The following is an 18886-nucleotide window of genomic DNA, read 5'->3' as shown; positions in this document are numbered from 1 at the left end:
ACTGAAGAGGACAGTATACTACTACAGAGGGATCTGGATAGATTGGAGGCTTGGGCAGATAAGTGGCAGATGAGGTTTAACACTGACAAATGTAAAGTTATGCACATGTGAAGGAATAATGCAAGTCACCCGTACATACTAAATGGTAAAACACTCGGTAACACTGACATGGAAAAGGATCTAGGAATTTTAATAAACAGCAAACTAAGCTGCAAAAAACAGTGTCAGGCAGCTGCTGCCAAGGCCAATAAGATAATGGGTTGCATCAGAAGGGACATAGATGCCCGTGATAAGAACATAGTCCTACCACTTTACAAATCGCTAGTCAGACCACACATGGAGTACTGTGTACAGTTCTGGGCTCCTGTAAACAAGACAGACATAGAGCTGGAGAGGGTCCAAAGGAGGGCAACTAAAGTAATAACTGGAATGGGGCAACTACAATACCCTGAAAGATTATCAACATTCGGGTTATTTACTTTAGAAAAAAGACAATTGAGGGGAGATCTAATTACTATGTATAAATATATCAGGGGTCAGTACAGAGATCTCTCCCATCATCTATTTATCCCCAGGACTGTGAAAAGGGGACATCCTCTGCGTCTGGAGGAAAGAAGGTTTGTACACAAACATAGAAAAGGATTCTTTACGGTAAGAGCAGTGAGACTATGGAACTCTCTGCCTGAGGAGGTGGTGATGGGGAGTACAATAAAGGAATTCAAGAGGGGCCTGGATGTATTTCTGGAGCGTAATATTACAGGCTATAGCTACTAGAGAGGGGTCGTTGATCCAGGGAGTTATTCTGATTGCCTGATTGGAGTCGGGAAGGAATGTTTTATTCCCCTAAAGTGGGGAAAATTGGCTTCTACCTCACAGGGTTTTTTTTGCCTTCCTCTGGATCAACTTGCAGGATAACAGGCCGAACTGGATGGACAAATGTCTTTTTTCGGCCTTATGTACCATGTTACTAATTCAGATTATACCACAACCCGAACTTCAAAATATGAAATTCGCTCGTTCCTAATTGGGACCATTGTTCTTGGGCAATATAGCAAGGATGCATATTGGGCAAACTACATGCACTTGGATTTGTTTACAAGGGATAGAGAAAATTATATTAATGGTCAAAAATATAAGTTAAAGTACTAATATATTAAAATTATAAAAAGAAAAAAAAATATATAATAATAATTTAAAAAAAGAATAAAAATGAGCATTTTCCCTTATATAAAAACATTTAAAGAGCCCAGTAATGTACATTATAAAAAAATAAAAAAATGATGACACTAACTTGGCATAGAAGGAAGTGGCGCACTCGGGGCAAGTCTGGCTGGAAGTTGTTCCGCACTACAATTTGCAGCCAGCGTATCCTTATTTCTGTGTTCATAGTAGCTAGATCGGCAGAATAGCAGAGTGACAGCTGGAGCATAACTTCTGCAAAAATAGAATTCAACAAAATAAAAAAGGTTCACAGACATTTATATAAAACTTCAATTTACGGATCGCTATTACTAGTAGGCCATGGCATGTCTACATGGAAATAAAACTGGAGTAATTGCTAAAGAGCAAATCCAGTCATTTGAAAATCATGTCATGTACTGATTTTCATTTTTTACATTAATCATGGGATAGCCCCTTTAAATGAAGCTTACAATATAAATTTCTAACATTAGCTAATGAAACAGATTTTCCCAACAACAGTTGTACAAATAAAAGATTGTATGAGCTGCAATCACCTGGCCGCAACGGAGATTGATCTAAAAGCTTGTCCAAAAACAGCACAGTCTGGAAGGTTTGCCAGTCTGTGATATTGGCAAAATTGACAGCCGCTTCAATGTCCAAAGGTTCAGCTATCCACAGTTCACTCAAAGTTTCTACAGGTGAAGTGAATATGGATCCCTGAGAAAGCTCTGGTTGGGTTAAAGGAGGCCCTGGGGCATTCAGCCAGCGTTCAAACTCCAAGCCTGGTGGTAAAAACAGATTATGAGGATCTGGCAATTATAATTTAAAGGGGTTCTACGGGCTTTAAATATTGATGACCTATCATCAAGATAGGTCATCAATATCAGATTGGCGGGGGTCCAACACGCGGCACCCCCGCTGATCAACTGTATGATGAGACATTGCCCACAGTGTGCACGTGCCATCTCCCTTCTCTCTTTCTGCTCTCCACTGCTGTCTATGGCAAAGCAGCAGCAGAGCAGGAAGAGAGGCGGCAGACAGCATATGCACACTCTGCGCGCCGTCTCCTCATACAGCTGATCTGCAGGGGTGCCGGGTGTCCGACCCCACTGATCTCATATTGATGACCTATACTGAGGATAGGTCGTCTATAGTAAAAGCCCGGACGACCCTTTTAAGTATTAATACATAGCATCATATTTTGTGACTCACCCTCGCTGCATACTGTACTCTCCCTCTTCAAATGAGGAAAGAAGCTGAGATAAGACTCCAGCAGATCTTGAGCTACAACACTGCGGAACTTAAATTTCTCAATATAATCCTGTAGTTAAAGAGGAGATGAGAATTACTGTGAGATATTAACTATAATTATAGAAAATGAAACATGTTAAATCAGGATACCCTGAGGAAGACGTCAAAGTTGTCTTGGTCCCCGCACAACTGGGACAGATAGTGCACAAAGCAGAAGCCCTTCTCATATGTGAACAAATTCATGAGGTTACTAGGGTTCACACCTGTGGAGAAAGAAATGGCCTTTATATGTCCCTGAAATAACTTTACAGGGAGCATACACATTACCGTAGATACAAAAATAGCTTTAATGGCTGCTGGTAAAACTGCGGTATTATTGTGACCTTAAAACGGTTTTCCGAGACTTTAATACTGATGACCTATCCTCTGGATAGGTCATCAATACCTCATCGGTGGGGTTCTGACACATGGGACCCCCGCTGATCAGCTGTTTGAGAAGGGACCGGCGCTCCTGTAAGTACCGCTGCCTTCTTACAGCTTACCAAGCACAGCGCTGTACATTGTATAGTGGCTGTGCTTGGTATTGCAACTCAATTGGCCTAGGGAAAGCCGAAAAAGGCCGCTGATTGGCAGGGGTCCCGGGTGTCGGACCCCCACTGATCTGATACTGATGAACTATCCTGAGGATAGGTTAGCAATATTGAATTTCTGAAAACTCCTTTAAAGCATTCTTAAAGTTTCTGCATAGGGAAAAGTCAGCAGGTCCCTGTGACCTTGTGCTAAATAAATTATTCCTAGTTGCATTAATTTATATATACTTTACCTTGTACTGTAATAGCCATGGATTAGTCTTTTCACAGAAAACAACATTTTACACTCTCTTCACACCTATAGAAACTATGATCATGACATTCAGGAACCAACAGACAGGTGAAATGCTGCTGCAAGGCCACAGTGGGTGCAGCTATTACATTCCATCCTGTCAGAGGACACACAAATTGACCAGAAATGAAGTAAACACAATTGATGGATGAAAGTTGCTCTGGTTGGTAAGTCTAACCCATGACTACAGATTAATAGAGAAAAACAAGGGAAGGTAGACATTGGAGGTGTTGAGCTATGTTCACATTTGCAATGAAGACTCCATTTGGAGCCTGTCGCAATATCAAATATTTGCTATTCTCCCTGTCAAAATGATGGAACCCATTATAAGTCAACGAGGTCGGTTGGACACTGCTGACATCAGTATACAACAGACCCAGCACTGTGACCTCCCTTACTGGTCGTTAAGCGGACTCCTGTTGAAAATTAAACTATTTGCACTTTAATTACTTAAAGGGGTACTACAATTAGAGAAAGTCATCCCCTATTCATAGGATAGGGGCTAACTATTAGATCGGTGGGGGTCTTACTGAGAGCAGGGGCGCTGTACCCTGTGGAGACCCCTTAGAACAGCTGGTCAGATATGCATGCCGCAGCTCCATTTATTGCTATGGTAGCACCAGAAATAAGCGAGTACAGTGCTCTTGTGGACAGGGAATAACTTTCTCTAACTGGAATACCCAGTTAACAAAATGTATTTAGGCACAACTACTAATGTTACTGTATGTACAATTATACCTATAATGGGTCACAAAGAACATCCTATTAGTACGTATTGTCCTATAGTGCTGATTGAGTTTCCACACGGACTCTTACCTGTATCCAGTTTAGCCTGTAATCTACTGAATGGTGTATCCTGACCTAGTATTCGAATCTGTCTGTGCAACGCTTCGAGACGGAAGGTGGTCTCTAGGCATGTGAATGAAGCACCTGACCAATATAAAAAAAATGGTATGTCGTATGTTCATACATGTAGAAAGAAAATAAAGTATAGAATATTAAATATGCCAACTGTAAGAAGTCACTATCAATATAGGAGCATGGAAACATTACTCCAGAGAAAAGGCACTTGTAATAAAGGATAGACAGGCATCATAAAGTTTACTCACCATATACCAGAGTGGTGATGCGGCGCTGGGCATAGGTTGCCAAGCCTTCACTCAGCCACATTTCCTCCCAGCTGGCATTTGTCACTGCATTCCCAAACCAGCCATGTGCAATTTCATGAATAACATCAATAAGAAGGAAATCCTCACTGTCCAAGATGGAGCAAATGACGAATGTCAGACAGGGATTTTCCATGGCAACAATGGGAAAGGATGGGGGCAGGAAGACTATATCGTACCTGGAATGAAGGAAGGGTAGGATGATTGTTGAGAGAGGTGGTACATAGAGGGAGAAGAATGAACAATGGTTCTACAAGGAAAATTAAAGGGGTTGTCTTGCTTCAGCAAATTACATTTATCATGTATATAAACTTAATACAAGCCACTTACTAATGTAGTGTGATTGTCCATATTGCCTCCTTTGCTGGCTTGATCCATTTTTCAATCACCTTATACACTGCTTGTATCCAGGGGTTATGACCACCCTGTAATCCAGCAGAGGTGGTCGTGATTGCACACTATAGCACTCTGGTGGCCAGGACCGTGCACACAGGTGCAGCAGCTCCTGATATGACCACCTCGTATCTACACTGCAGCCGTGGCTGTAACCCCGAGTAGTGTCTAATGTGATGGAAAAAAGGATCAAGCCAGCAAAGGAAGCAATATGGACAATCACAATACATTAGTAAGTGCCTTGTATAAAAATTTTCTACATGGTAAATGCCATTTGCTGAAGTGAGACAAGTTACAGGAAAGATTGCAATGTACACAAAAATTATAGAGGCATAAGAAGAGAAATAGCATAAAAGCTGTAGGTCTGAAAAGTTTCTACATCTGTTGACATCTACAACTTAAGCCATAGAAACAATACTGTAACGATGACTACAGAGAGCACAACCCTTACAAGAATACAGGTGAGGCACATATACAGTTACTACATGACTTTTCTAATCTGATTGGAGATCCTCTTTACTTCAGAAAAGCAAATCAAGTCCTGCATTCAAGTTTTATATGTCAAATTCAATAATTAGAGGGAAACGCCTGTTCAGACTGGACAACGACAGGGAATGAGCATCTTCGTGTATGCTTGTCTGCCCAATCACTGTGTAAAAGGGCCTTTATTCTATACAGTGACTCAGCAAGATAAGCCTGCCACCTGTTAGATTTGGATGGGTTCATCAATGGCAATCACAGCATTAACCCAGACTATAGTACTACTCACTGGTTTATTGCCCATGACAGACTGATAAGGAGATTTCTGCAAACTTTGAAGTTAGATGTATTCTTATAAAAAAGGTTAGAGGTTGTACATAGTTTGAAAATCATCCCCATCCACAAAATAGGGGATAACTAACACTGAGAAGGGAAGTCTCATGTCTCTATCCTGATGGAGCAGCAGGTCGAGCATGAGCCCTGCTGGTCCTCTAATTCTCCAATGGGACTGCTGAAAATAGCCAAGTGCTGTACTCAGCCATCTCCTGTAGTCCCACAGAGAAAGAAAATGGAGCAGCAAGGTGCATGCTTGACCTGCTGCTCCACTGGGACAGGGCCACGGGACTCCACACTTCTCAGGATTGATGGAGGTTCCAGTGATAGGACCCCAACCCATCAGTGAGAGGCCTTCCCTCAAGATGAGATCTAAGCTACTCCAGCTGCTGTATCTTACAATGTGTGATCCATAAGGTTAAATGTACATTACACTTCCACAAGATTACCACTATGTTACATAACAGCAATTTTGGTGCTCAGCCGCATTTACCCATGTCGAAACAGATGCTGAAAATTTTGTGAGCCCTATAAAATCCATTCAAATGTCAATAAACGTATCTCTGTACCTGATTGCAGCCAATAGTATATTAAAATCCGATAAAAGTTATCTTTGCGGGGAATTCAAGCACTCCTACTCTAATGATGCAGTAAATAGCAAAACCTATGAGATGCCTCAAAAAAATAAAAAATAAAATAAAACCTGATGTTGATCTTCTGTCATACAATAGTCCAGCCTCACCTTCCCCAGATGTAGGGACCATACAAACTTTCTGCAGCTTGAAGCCATTGTTCTACTCGGCCTGCCAGTTTACCTACAGCCAAAGGCAGCACACAAGGCTCAGCCCACACGCGACTTCTGTGATCAATAGAAAGTGAAATAAGGGTTAATACAATAAATGTCAGACTACTTCAGCTGGCCATAGACCCGCAACTGAAATAATGGAACTTATTTTCCATATTGTAAAATGTTTGCGCTGTCCAGACATATGGAACTAATTTCTCTTGGTTGGAAATGTTTTTAACAACTGTCCTTTATTAATCATTACTAATTATCATCATCTATGGCAAGCTCAACAAGACCCCTTGAAAAGCAGATCTACAGCCTCCCAATGTGACAACCATGGCTCTTACCTGGGGCCGATATCAGCTGGAAGAAGATGACCCGCTGCCAGGGCCACTAAATATGCAGGAACAGGATGTTCCATATAGAAGTGAAAGATGCCCATCTCTTCGACGTAGTAACTGTGAGTGCAGCTCATGAGGACCCGAATTCCAGCAGGTGCCTAAAAACGTACAAACAAGTGGTCATGTTGGACACCAAAGGCCTAATTAAATTGTGTGCACGATCGGTAATGTATTGAATAGAACATTGTCTGACAAGTCAGTAACTTTTCGACATTAGGTTCTTTTGGACCTCCTCAAAAAAAATTACCTAAGGTTTTTGACCTTTTATATACCAATGACCTCTCTGCAGGATAGGTCATCAATATTAAATTGGTGGGGATCCAGCACCCTGTGGATAGAAGATTAGATAGATAGAGAACAGTCATGTATTCATTCATACTGCTGCTCCAATCTATAGGACTGGTGGGAAAAAAAAGCAGGGTACATCCCTCATCTATCTCCAGCAGTCGCATAGAGAAGAATGGAGCAGCACTGCTCATTTGTGACAATTACACTATGCAATCTGGGGAGGTTCTGGTGATCGTGGCGAGATCCGATCAAAAACGTACTGCCTACTAACAAGGCACGCGAAAATACAACAGTTACTAATGAAGCTGCTGCACTTATGTAGGAGATAAAATTGAAGCTATGTACAGATATTTGATCTCTACTGTATATGTATATATGCACTTGAGAAAATATATGACTGCACATAAGATGATTAGATGTCAGAAACGTGTCACATACCAGCTGCAGATAAACTAATGGAAACAAGCTAATCTCACCTCTCACATAATATATCACAGGCCAGCAATCAGATACAAATAAAAAGATACAATATGAATACCAAGAAACTGCCAAATCAAAACAGCGCATCCACACATAATAGATTACCATTCCATACCACATTCATTGTGCAGGCCAGTATCGGGGGAACTATGCTGGTCAGTGAATGTGGTCGACAGTAGATTGTGGCTATTTAGCCACCCCTGAAGTATTACTATAGGTTCAGAGGGAACACAACTTCTGGGGCCTCATCCCCACCATCCCAAGAACAAGGGGTCACCTAGTCCCCTCTCTGAATGGTGCACATGTCAGTCTACTACTAAATTTACTTCTATGGAGAAAAAGCATTACCACAAATGTAACTGGGAGCATGAAACTTTAGGTAGTTCAGAAACGAGTTACTCAACATACTGTATGCAAGTTGGGAACAGAGTATGTGGCCCTTTCCCTAGTACTTCCTACCCCTTGACTGGCTTCAGCATCTGAGCATACTTGGATTTGTGTGAAAGCAGAAAGCCATATACTGTATGCAAGTTGGGAGACTTGTCCCAATCCCCGCCTGCCATTGGTTGCTTCCACCACCCCCCCCCCCCCCCCCCAACCTCCCGACACCAGATGTTTTTTCCCTGTACAGGGAGAAGCAGCAGCGGTGGTGCGGGGTAAGTATATTACCAATGAGGGGCCTGACACACGGAGGGGTTGTTGTAGATACTGGATAACCCTTTTAACTGTTGTTATTGTTATCATATAAAGGCACAAGCACATTTTTTCTCCTAATATCCTTAAGTCTCCCTAGCAGAGCGGGTGGCGAAAGAGAGGCTCGTCCCCATCTGCCATTGGCCGCCCCATCCCCCCCCCCCCACCGCCAACACTGGATATTTTCATCCGTGTACAGGGAGAAACAGCGGGGACCAGGAGCGGCACTGGGAGTGGGGTAAGTATATTCCCACAGAAGGGCCTGGCACATGGGGGGCCGTTGTAGATACTGGATAACCCCTTTAATACTGCTAGTATTCTTCTAATTTACATAGACGAGAATGTTATCTTATATATACTTTAAAGTGTAACTTTTTTGTGTTTAGAGACGGCGAGTGTTATTAGAGAATTATGTTAACTTTTATTATAAAACTGACTGTAATATGTCCCCTTACCAATATTGTAACTGACAGTTGCTAAGGAAATTCAATCTAAAGTGTCAACTGAACGCTGAAGACTGCTCTCTGTAGGATGCAGAGGTAGTCTGCTCAGTCTGCCTCTCCTCTCCCTGCAACAACATCCCTACCATATATTACTGCAAAACTATAAGTTTCCAAGGCTCATAGACTTTCTACTGAGCCCTTCTTCAGAAGGAGAGACAGGACCCTGAGTGACAGTTTGCACAATGTAGCTATATGGATTATCCTTTAAATCCATTAGAGGTCTAGTTGATACTGTTACACTTTAAAAGGCTTGTCTGGGTTCAGAGCTGAACCTGGACATACCCATATTTTCACCCATCTCATGCTCCGATGCGCTCCCTTGGCCTGCGCTAGATCGTGCAGGGCACAGGCTCTTTTGTTTACAATAACACACTGCCAGGCGGAAGCTTCAGATGGGCGTATTTTAGCGCTGCCCTAGCCGTTTTACTGGCTAGGGCAGCACTAAAGCCTGCCCATCAGTGCCGGTGACGTCACCGGGCTTCCTGGCAGCCCCATGGAAAGCTCGGTTTGTCACCGGATCTCCTGAAAATGCCTTTGCCCTGCGCGATTTAGCGCAGGGCAAAGGAGAGCATCAGAGCATGAACTGCTCAGATGCACAAGTCAGGGGGGCTGCCTGGGTGAAAATGGAGGTATGTCCAGGTACAGCTCTGAACCCGGACAACCCCTTTAAATGTACAGTATATTATTAGGTAGGCAGATGGCAGAACACTCTTTTCTTAAACTATGACACTGGTGCTACAACTTACTTTGACAGAGGCGGAGTAAGTACACTTTACAGCTGGTGTATCAAAGCAGGGGAAGAAGGAACGGTTGCAAACAGAGTGTCCTTGAGTGAACACAAACAACTCAGAGCTTCCATAGGAGAGTTCAGGATCCAGCCACCATACCTGAAAATAAAGAGGGGGACAAGACATCAGTCATACTGAAGAATCATTTACACATCAAATATCTCCCTAGACTTCAATTACCGTATATTGACAGGTAGTAAATACACTGCAGATTTTCTTTCTAGATTTGTGGGCGGAAATTTTAGATTACACTAACCGGTAAATCACTTTTCCATGAGCCCATGACAGCACCCTTAAGAGACCGTCTCCATCCAGGAGGAGAGCTCTTAAGGAGGGGCTCTGCCCCTATACCACCAGTTAATTGCGAGAACTTGTCCTAAAACACATCTAACACAAACTCATTTTTTTTATTTATATATATATATATATATATATATATATATATATATATATATATATATATATATATATATTAGGCTGAAAAGTAGGGCGGGAATAAATCCCGGGTGCTGTCATGTACAAACTTGTTCTAGAGATGCAGTAGCCCTCTCTGCCCAAGAGGTAGAAATGGATCTGGTTGAGTGAGCACCAAATCCCAAAGGGGGAGTTTCCCCCACTGAGGAATAGACTAAGGTGATAGTGTTCTAGAAGAAATTTTATAACCTCTGTTTCTTCCTCCAAATTGTACAAAAAGTCTAGAGGATTTTCTCCATTGACTAGTGATTTTCAAGTATTCAGACAGGCATCTTTTAACGTCTAGACAATGGAGCCTCCTCTCTTCCTCAGTCTTTGGGAACTGACACAAGGATGGAAGAACAATGTCTTGGGTCCTATTAAACAAGACCACTTTAGGTAGAAAAGAAGGATCTGGTTTAATGAGCACTTTGTCCTCCATGATCTTAGTATAAGGAGGAAAGGCTGAAAAGGCAGAAATCTCACCCACGCGCCTGGCAGAGGTAATCGCCACCAGAAACGTGGTTTTAAAAGACAAAATTTTAATAGACAAATCCTGCAGTGGTTCGAAAGGAGGCTCCATTATTCTAGACAAAACTAGATTAAGATCCCACGGGGGAACTGAGGATCTGATCACAGGTTTAATCCTACTAATTTCTTTAAAGAATCTCCTAATCCATGTATGATTGACAATAGGGAAATAAATAAATAAAAAACACTAAGGGCAGAAACTTGTACCTTAAGAGACCTTTTTGTAAAAAATCTAAAATTTCAGACATAGGAGAACTATACAAAGATGAAACCAGTACCGAAGTATCTCTGAGTTGCTAGTTTTTTTTATTAGTGGCTTTTTAAAAATAAATAAATTATTATATATATATATATATATATATATATATATATATATATATATATATATATATATAAAAGCATCTACACAAATCCTCTCACTCCAGCGATAGTCTACGCATTTCGAACTAAAAAGTTCTAATTCATGGATAGTAATACAAGCTGAGCTGGACATTCTTACTATAGGAGGAGAACTCAAGGGATCTACTGGGTTTTGAGTGACATTTAAGAATGTCTTCCATATTCTGAGGAAAATGGTAGAGGTTACTTTTTTCCTACATGATAATAGGGTAGATACAACTTCCTTAGATAGACCCCTGTGTTCTAGGATTTCCCCTTCAAATACCAGGCTGTTAGATGAAGGTTTCTTACTTCCAGATGGAAGACACGATCCTGAAACAGATCCTGCCTGTCCCGAAGAATCCAGGGATCTGTTAGAGAAAGCTTTCTTGACCAGGTGAACCATTTTCTCCTAAGCCAGAAGGGGGCAATCGAAATGAGCCTACAGTCGTGGCCAAAAGTTTTGAGAATTACATAAATATTGGAAATTGGAAAAGTTGCTGCTTAAGTTTTTATAATAGCAATTTGCATATACTCCAGAATGTTATGAAGAGTGATCAGATGAATTGCATAGTCCTTCTTTGCCATGAAAATTTACTTAATCCCAAAAAAAACCTTTCCACTGCATTTCATTGCTGTCATTAAAGGACCTGCTGAGATCATTTCAGTAATAGTTTTGTTAACTCAGGTGAGAAGGTTGACAAGCACAAGGCTGGAGATCATTAGGTCAGGCTGATTGGGTTAAAATGGCAGACTTGACATGTTAAAAGGAGGGTGATGCTTGAAATCATTGTTCTTCCATTGTTAACCATGGAGACCTGCAAAGAAACGCGTGCAGCCATCATTGCGTTGCATATAAATGGCTTCACAGGCAAGGATATTGTGGCTACTAAGATTGCACCTCAATCAACAATTTATAGGATCATCAAGAACTTCAAGGAAAGAGGTTCAATTCTTGTTAAGAAGGCTTCAGGGCGTCCAAGAAAGTCAAGCAAGCGCCAGGATAGTCTCCTAAAGAGGATTCAGCTGCGGGATCGGAGTGCCACCAGTGCAGAGCTTGCTCAGGAATGGCAGCAGGCAGGTGTGAGCGCATCTGCACGCACAGTGAGGCGAAGACTTTTGGAAGATGGCCTGGTGTCAAGAAGGGCAGCAAAGAAGCCACTTCTCTCCAAAAAAAAACATCAGGGACAGATTGATCTTCTGCAGAAAGTATGGTGAATGGACTGCTGAGGATTGGGGCAAAGTCATATTCTCTGATGAAGCCTCTTTCCGATTGTTTGGGGCATCTGGAAAAAGGCTTGTCCGGAGAAGAAAAGGTGAGCGCTACCATCAGTCCTGTGTCATGCCAACAGTAAAGCATCCTGAGACCATTCATGTGTGGGGTTGCTTCTCATCCAAGGGAGTGGGCTCACTCACAATTTTACCCAAAAACACAGCCATGAATAAAGAATGGTACCAAAACACCCCCCAACAGCAACTTCTTCCAACAATCCAACAACATCCAACAACAGTTTGGTGAAGAACAATGCATTTTCCAGCACGATGGAGCACCGTGCCATAAGGCAAAAGTGATAACTAAGTGGCTCGGGGACCAAAACGTTGACATTTTGGGTCCATGGCCTGGAAACTCCCCAGATCTTAATCCCATTGAGAACTTGTGGTCAATCCTCAAGAGGCGGGTGGACAAACAAAAACCCACAAATTCTGACTAACTCCAAGAAGTGATTATGAAAGAATGGGTTGCTATCAGTCAGGAATTGGCCCAGAAGTTGATTGAGAGCATGCCCAGTCGAATTGCAGAGGTCCTGAAAAAGAAGGGCCAACACGGCAAATACTGACTCTGCATAAATGTCATGTAATTGTCGATAAAAGCCTTTGAAACGTATGAAGTGCGTGTAATTATATTTCACTACATCACAGAAACAACTGAAACAAAAGATCTAAAAGCAGTTTAGCAGCAAACTTTGTGAAAAGTAATATTTGTGTCATTCTCAAAACTTTTGGCCACGACTGTAGTCTGTTCCTGCCTTAGCTTCTGTAATACTCTCGGAAGAAGTCTTAGAGGAGGAAAGGCATACAGAAGTTGATTCGGCCACGAAAGAGAGAAGGTGTCTATCCCTGTCTACTTGAGGATGGCCCCAGAGCTGAATTATCTGGCTGAAGACTTTTTGGTTTAAACACCATTCTCCCTGATCTAGAAGGTTTCTGCTTAGATAGTCTGCCACCTTGTTTTCTGTTCCCTTTAAGTGTACTGCTTTGATGAAAGGAACATAAGGAATAATCAGGCAAAAGGACATAAGATTTTTTGATCTGGTCCCTCCTTGCCTGTTTAGATAGTGCCACAGTGGTGTCCTGTCTGAGAAGAAGATCTTTATTCCCTTTCCTTGTATTATGGGTAGGAATTATCTTAAGGCAAATAGAACCGCTCTGAGCCCTCTCATATTCTGGGAGTCCTGAATCTCCGTTGAGCTCTATATCGCCTGTCGAACGCCCCACTGACAATAGGCGCCCCACCCGGTCGGACTGGCATCTGTGGTGATGGTTATCTGCTCCTGTAGATCCCAAGAGAGGCCCTGAGACAGATTTGAAGGTTCCAGCCACCAGGTTAAGGATTGTATCACCTGAGGGGTGAGAGGAAGCATCCAATGGGGATAGTGATCCCTGCCACATCTTTGAATCTGCTATTGAAGTGTTCTGGAGTGAAACTGGGCCCAATTGACTGCGGATAATGTGGAGGTAATTCTGCCTAATACCGCCATTCCCTGTCTGATGGTTTGATCTTTTGAGGTTACCAGGGACCGCACATCTTCTCTTAATTGGAAGGATACAACGTAGGTTTACGGAGTTCAGAATCAGTCCTAGAAACACACAACTTTGTGAAGGGGTCAGTTTTGACTTTCCCCAGTTTATCTGCCATCCTAGTTGTGTAAAAATTTCTAATACTTCAAGGAGATGAGAGGTTAAAAGGTTTTTGGATTCTGCCACCACTAGAAGATCGTCGAAATAAGAAATAACTAGAATGTCTCTTTCCCTTATGTGGGCCATAACCTCTGCCATCAACTTTGTAAAGAGTCTGGGGACCTGAGATATTCCAAACGGAAGTGTTCTGTATTGTAAATGATGAACTTGAACTTCCATGTAAACTGCCACTCAGATATTTTTGGAAATGTGCATGAATTGGGATGTGATAATAGGCATCTTTTATGTCTATGGTGGCCATGACACAGTCTTTGAATAGATTTTTTCCCAAGCCCGAGAAAAGAGAGAAAAAGTCTCCCCCCCCCCCACGGGACAGAAACAGTCATTGTTGACCAGCCTTGGGCAGTGAAGTGAACTGAGAATTAAAGAGGAATCCCTGTACCTTCCTACTTCTGTTTTATTGTCGAAAAACCTGTCTTTTGTCTCTATTGAAACATTTTTTATTTATTTTTGGTTTCTGTGGAAAAAAAATAAAACTGTGGTCTTTTGGGAGGTCTGGAGACAGGAAACCCCTTTTTGTTATCAGAGGCCTTCTCTAAAAGGTCATCCAAAACCAGTCCAAAGAGAATCTCCCTGGCATGGAATAGAGCAAAGTTTATTCTTTGAACCAGTGTCACCAGACCATCTCTTAAGCCAAATAGCTCTTCTTGCAGAATTAGACAGAGCTGCTGACCTCACATTTAATTTTAATGCATCCACGATGAAGTCCACTGCTTTAAGGATGGTAGGAAACACTGCTAGTCTCTGGATATTTTATTCTGGATATGGAACTCCAGTTCTTGTAGCCATAGCTTTAATGACCTGGCAGTAGAAGTAGTGGCAATATTCAGTTTAAATGCCTGGGTAGAGGCTTCCCCTGTTTTTTTAAAGTAAACTTCTGCTCGTCTATCCATAGGACTTCTGTTCTTAAGATTCATCCACTTTAATAGTGGCTCTAATAGCCTTCAGCAGAGATTCCATATCCTCAGGGGAAAATAAAGGTCTACCCGTGGTTTCTTCATCCGAAGACTAGTTTGAAACTTCTAGGATTTCTCCATGCTCATTCTCGTCCGAAGAATCTGAATCAGATACCATGGTAGAGTGACCCTGTTTGCCCGAGGCTGAGGAAGGGAGGCACTTAAACATTTTCATTGAATCACAAACTTCAGATTTGACAATATCCTTATTGCTCTGAAGCAGAGATGGGGATTTCTCTTCTACCAACTTGTTCACACAATACTGACATAATAACTTAGACCAGGAAGGGGCGAGTTTTTCTTGCATACAGCACACGCTTTCCCTCTGGTCTTTGTGGTAGCTTTCCTAGGGCCCTCTTTGATACTCTAAAAATAAAATAAGAGAACAAGCCCCTATTAGAACCTGCTGATGCTCCCATGCGGCCTCAGTCCCTAACCTACTTCCGGAACACTCTTTCCACGTGCGTTGCAAATACCGGAAGTTGCGCCGCGGACAAACTAACCCTGCCCCCCACATCTGTAAGCTGCCCAGGTAGGGGGGCAGGCAGTGAAAGGCCCCGGACCTCCTGTACACCGCCAGGAGGATCTGGCGTGTCAGCATCCGACTTTGCAGGCAGCTCCTAGTGGAGACTTACGCTGCGCCAGGTAACCCCTATCATGCTGTGTCTCAGGGGCTCCTGCAGCCTCAATCTAGCTCTCCACAAGAAAACCGTCCTATCCATAGGACAGGAAACAGAAACTGGTGGTATAGGGGCAGAGCCCCTCCTTAAGAGCTCTCCATGAAAGTTCCTGTTTCCTGTCCGGGATAGAGGCAGGCTCTCAAGGGTGCTGTCATGGGCGTAAGGGAAAATCTGACTGGTCTCAGAAGGCATGGAGTTGAAACAAAACTTTTAATAGACATAATAAAAGATAAATATGGTTCAAGAAAAACGGGCCCGGACACAAAATAGGAAAAAAGAAAACAAGGGCTAAACAGGGGACTTGGCCGGAAGGTATAGCAGATATATGCCAGGGAGGGAATACACTCTCTACATTACCCTAGTTACCTGTGACCACAGAGAATCACCCTGATGGTGTGTGAACCCTGCAGAGGAACCTACCCTCGGATTACTCCAATTCATCCTACACTGTCCCAAAGAATTTCTCCCTGTTAGGTTCATCAGGGGACCTATAGGGGTTAACTGTAAAAGAAGCTGCACTGATAATCACCACCTAATCACAACGGAAGCACCCATCTCCACTCCTGCTGCCTCCGGACAGCTCTGCCGGGCCGTAGTTTGCCCATCACTGACCACTCTATGACAAATAGAGGGCTCTGTGTGCAGTCACAGCACAGCCAGAGGAAGACCAGGAAGCGGTGACTACAGAGCCCGGGGAGCGCTGCCTTCACAGCTTCCCTCCTGTACTAGTGAGCACTTCCATAATGGAAGCGCTCAGTATTTTCCCCATAAGATACACTGACATTTCCCCCCACTTTTGGGGAGGAAAAGTGCATCTTATAGGGCGAAAAATAGGGTAAGTGGGGTACAAATATATATACTGACCCACAAGGGGGCCACGCACACAAGACCAGCCTGGTCAGATGAGGCGCTGAGGATAAGCTGAGCTGGTCCGGAAAATCTGACTGCAGTGTATTACAGTAGCAGCAATGTGGATGAGATTTTAAAAAAATCTCATCTACACGCACAGGGAAAAAAAGATTGACCTGTGGTGCAGACTTTAAACAGGTCGCCTGAGATCTGATTCTTCTGCCACGGTGATGTGTCAGGAGACCACTGCAGCCAATCACTGTCCTCAGAGGTCTATTGGTTGTAGCAGTCACATGCGGTATACCAGCCTCCTCTGCAGTTTGTAAACGAGCAATGAAGAGGAAAAATGGCAATTCTGCAAGGGTTTTTTATACCATTCAAATGACATCCTGCATGGACAGCCTAGACCAGGTATGCCCAACCTGCGGCCCCCTAGCTGTTGTAAAACTACAACTCCCAACATGCCCTGATAGCTGTAGGCTGTCCAGACATGCTGGGAGTTGTAGTTTTGCAACAGCTGGAGGGCAGCAAGTTGGGCATCCTTGGCTTAGATGTTTGTTTTTGCATTGAAAGCATCAGCTTTCAATCAAACTTTACCTTGAATGTTATTGGGACCTCTGCTGCCAGTACTACAAGCATCACCGGGTTACTTTACATCTCCAGTCCAAGTTGTGTTCAACTTAGCTACAACCAGGAACCAGCAGGTGAAGACCAATATCAGTATTCTTCTGGCCAAATCACCGCTAATGTCAATTGGAAACCTATAACTGGTAAAGGCTAGAGATTCCTTCACCCAATGGAGGCCAAAAGCATGGGTGGGAACATACAGCAAAATAAATATATATGGCTATATAGAGGAACAGATCATAGCCTTCCACCAAAAGTATACAGATGTGATGTGAGTGACATTAAAAAGGTTTCTTCGTAGTAAGGCCTCATGGACACAAACCGCATTTGTTTTGTGGTCTGCAAATTGTGGATCGGCAAAATATGGATGCAGTCCATGTGCCGTAATTTTTTTGCAGACTTATTGACTTCAATGGGTTCATGGTCTTCATTTTGCGGACATATTCCTTTTGTGGAAAGGACACGAATGATAGAACATCTCCTATACTTGGCCACAAAATGCAGACCATGGACCCATTAAAGTCAAAGGGTCCACCAGTGGCATACCTACCATATTGGCAGACCACACAGCTGCTATGGGGCCCGAAGTGGAGGAGAGGCCCCGCACCCTAATTGCTCCTGCCCATCTTTCTAAAGCTAAAGGACCTTTGATGATGTCATCATAGGTCCTGTAAGGGAACTGCAGTGTAAAGTGTAGTTCCAAGGTTAGAACACTGCATCTGCCAGGACCTGTGATGACATCATCTTCAACATCACAGGTCCTGCAGAATCTAGCAAAGGAACTGCACCAAAAATGGTGTAGTTCCTAGGTTTGAAAAGGTACATCTGCCAGGACCTATGATGACATAATCGCAGGTCCTTCAACCCTTAACAGCAAGTATTAGAAGTTCACAATCAGCTCTGCATTGATCCATACAGACTGAAATGGAGTGGTAAGAGGAGGTCCTCCACTTCTCATCATTTACCCCCCCAATGCCCTGTTTTTACTTATTGCTCACTCATGTATAATACTTCAGACAGTTACAGTGACCACTACCTCACACACACCGTGACTAATGTATAACTGACCACATATTTCTGTAAACACTGCATCTACAGTATTATACCGTGTATGTCTCACACTGCTCTATATATATATATATATATATATATACATACATACACACATACATACACACGCACATACTGCATATATTACACAGTATTATAGATGCGATATGTACAGATATATAGTATATACAGCAGTGTACTGATATGTGAGATACGAGGTATAATAGATGCTGTATGTACAGATATATGGTATATACAGCAGTGGACTGATATGTCAGGTATAAGGTATAATATATGCAGTGTGCACAGATATATTGTATATACAGCAGTGGACTGATATGTTAGGTATGAGATATAAATAGATTTAGTGTGTACAGATATATTGTATATACAGCATGAACTTGTGTATGAACTTGTCTGGTACTGTAGGTGATTTCACACTAGTTGTGGATTCGCTTGCTCTTGATTCATCACATTTATCTTTGCCAGCTTTTTCGCCCCTTTCCCTGTTGCTAGGGTAACCACCTTCAGGACCATATTCTGGCTATCGGGCAAAGCTGGGCAGTCCATCTTTAGGAAGGGTCACAATAGGGATACTGTGGTAGATAGGAGGGAGGATATAGAGAGACAGGGCGATTTAGGGTTTTGGACCCAGCACTGTGTCTCTCTGCCTTGGTACCTGGCTACCCTTCATCCTGTCTCCCTACTTTATTACTATCCCTTTTTGGTCCCTTTTTCATCTCCGCCCATTTTTTC

At 42.7% G+C, this 18886-nt stretch overlaps 1 protein-coding gene across 2 annotated transcripts in view; it reads right to left on the bottom strand.

The window, feature by feature from the left end:
• The window catches only part of RNPEPL1 (arginyl aminopeptidase like 1), a 38677-nt gene that overhangs the window by 12195 nt on the left and 7596 nt on the right, over positions 1-18886 (bottom strand). The window contains exons 2-10 of one of the 2 annotated variants that reach the window (XM_040428480.1): positions 9586-9726; positions 6822-6973; positions 6430-6546; positions 4425-4660; positions 4132-4245; positions 2584-2696; positions 2395-2503; positions 1737-1964; positions 1292-1431 (exon numbers count right to left, since the gene is read on the bottom strand). In XM_040428480.1, the coding sequence (XP_040284414.1) occupies positions 1292-1431; positions 1737-1964; positions 2395-2503; positions 2584-2696; positions 4132-4245; positions 4425-4660; positions 6430-6546; positions 6822-6973; positions 9586-9726 (1350 nt within the window). Of the gene's footprint in view, positions 1-1291; positions 1435-1736; positions 1965-2394; positions 2504-2583; positions 2697-4131; positions 4246-4424; positions 4661-6429; positions 6547-6821; positions 6974-9585; positions 9727-18886 lie in introns of both variants that reach the window. The other variant, XM_040428479.1, reaches the window with a different exon arrangement.

Source organism: Bufo bufo, chromosome 4 (assembly GCF_905171765.1).
Source record: "Bufo bufo chromosome 4, aBufBuf1.1, whole genome shotgun sequence".
In the NCBI taxonomy this organism is placed as follows: Eukaryota; Metazoa; Chordata; class Amphibia; order Anura; family Bufonidae; genus Bufo; species Bufo bufo.
The sequence above is the reverse complement of the archived record's forward strand: the minus strand, read 5'-3'. Positions and strand labels throughout refer to the sequence as shown.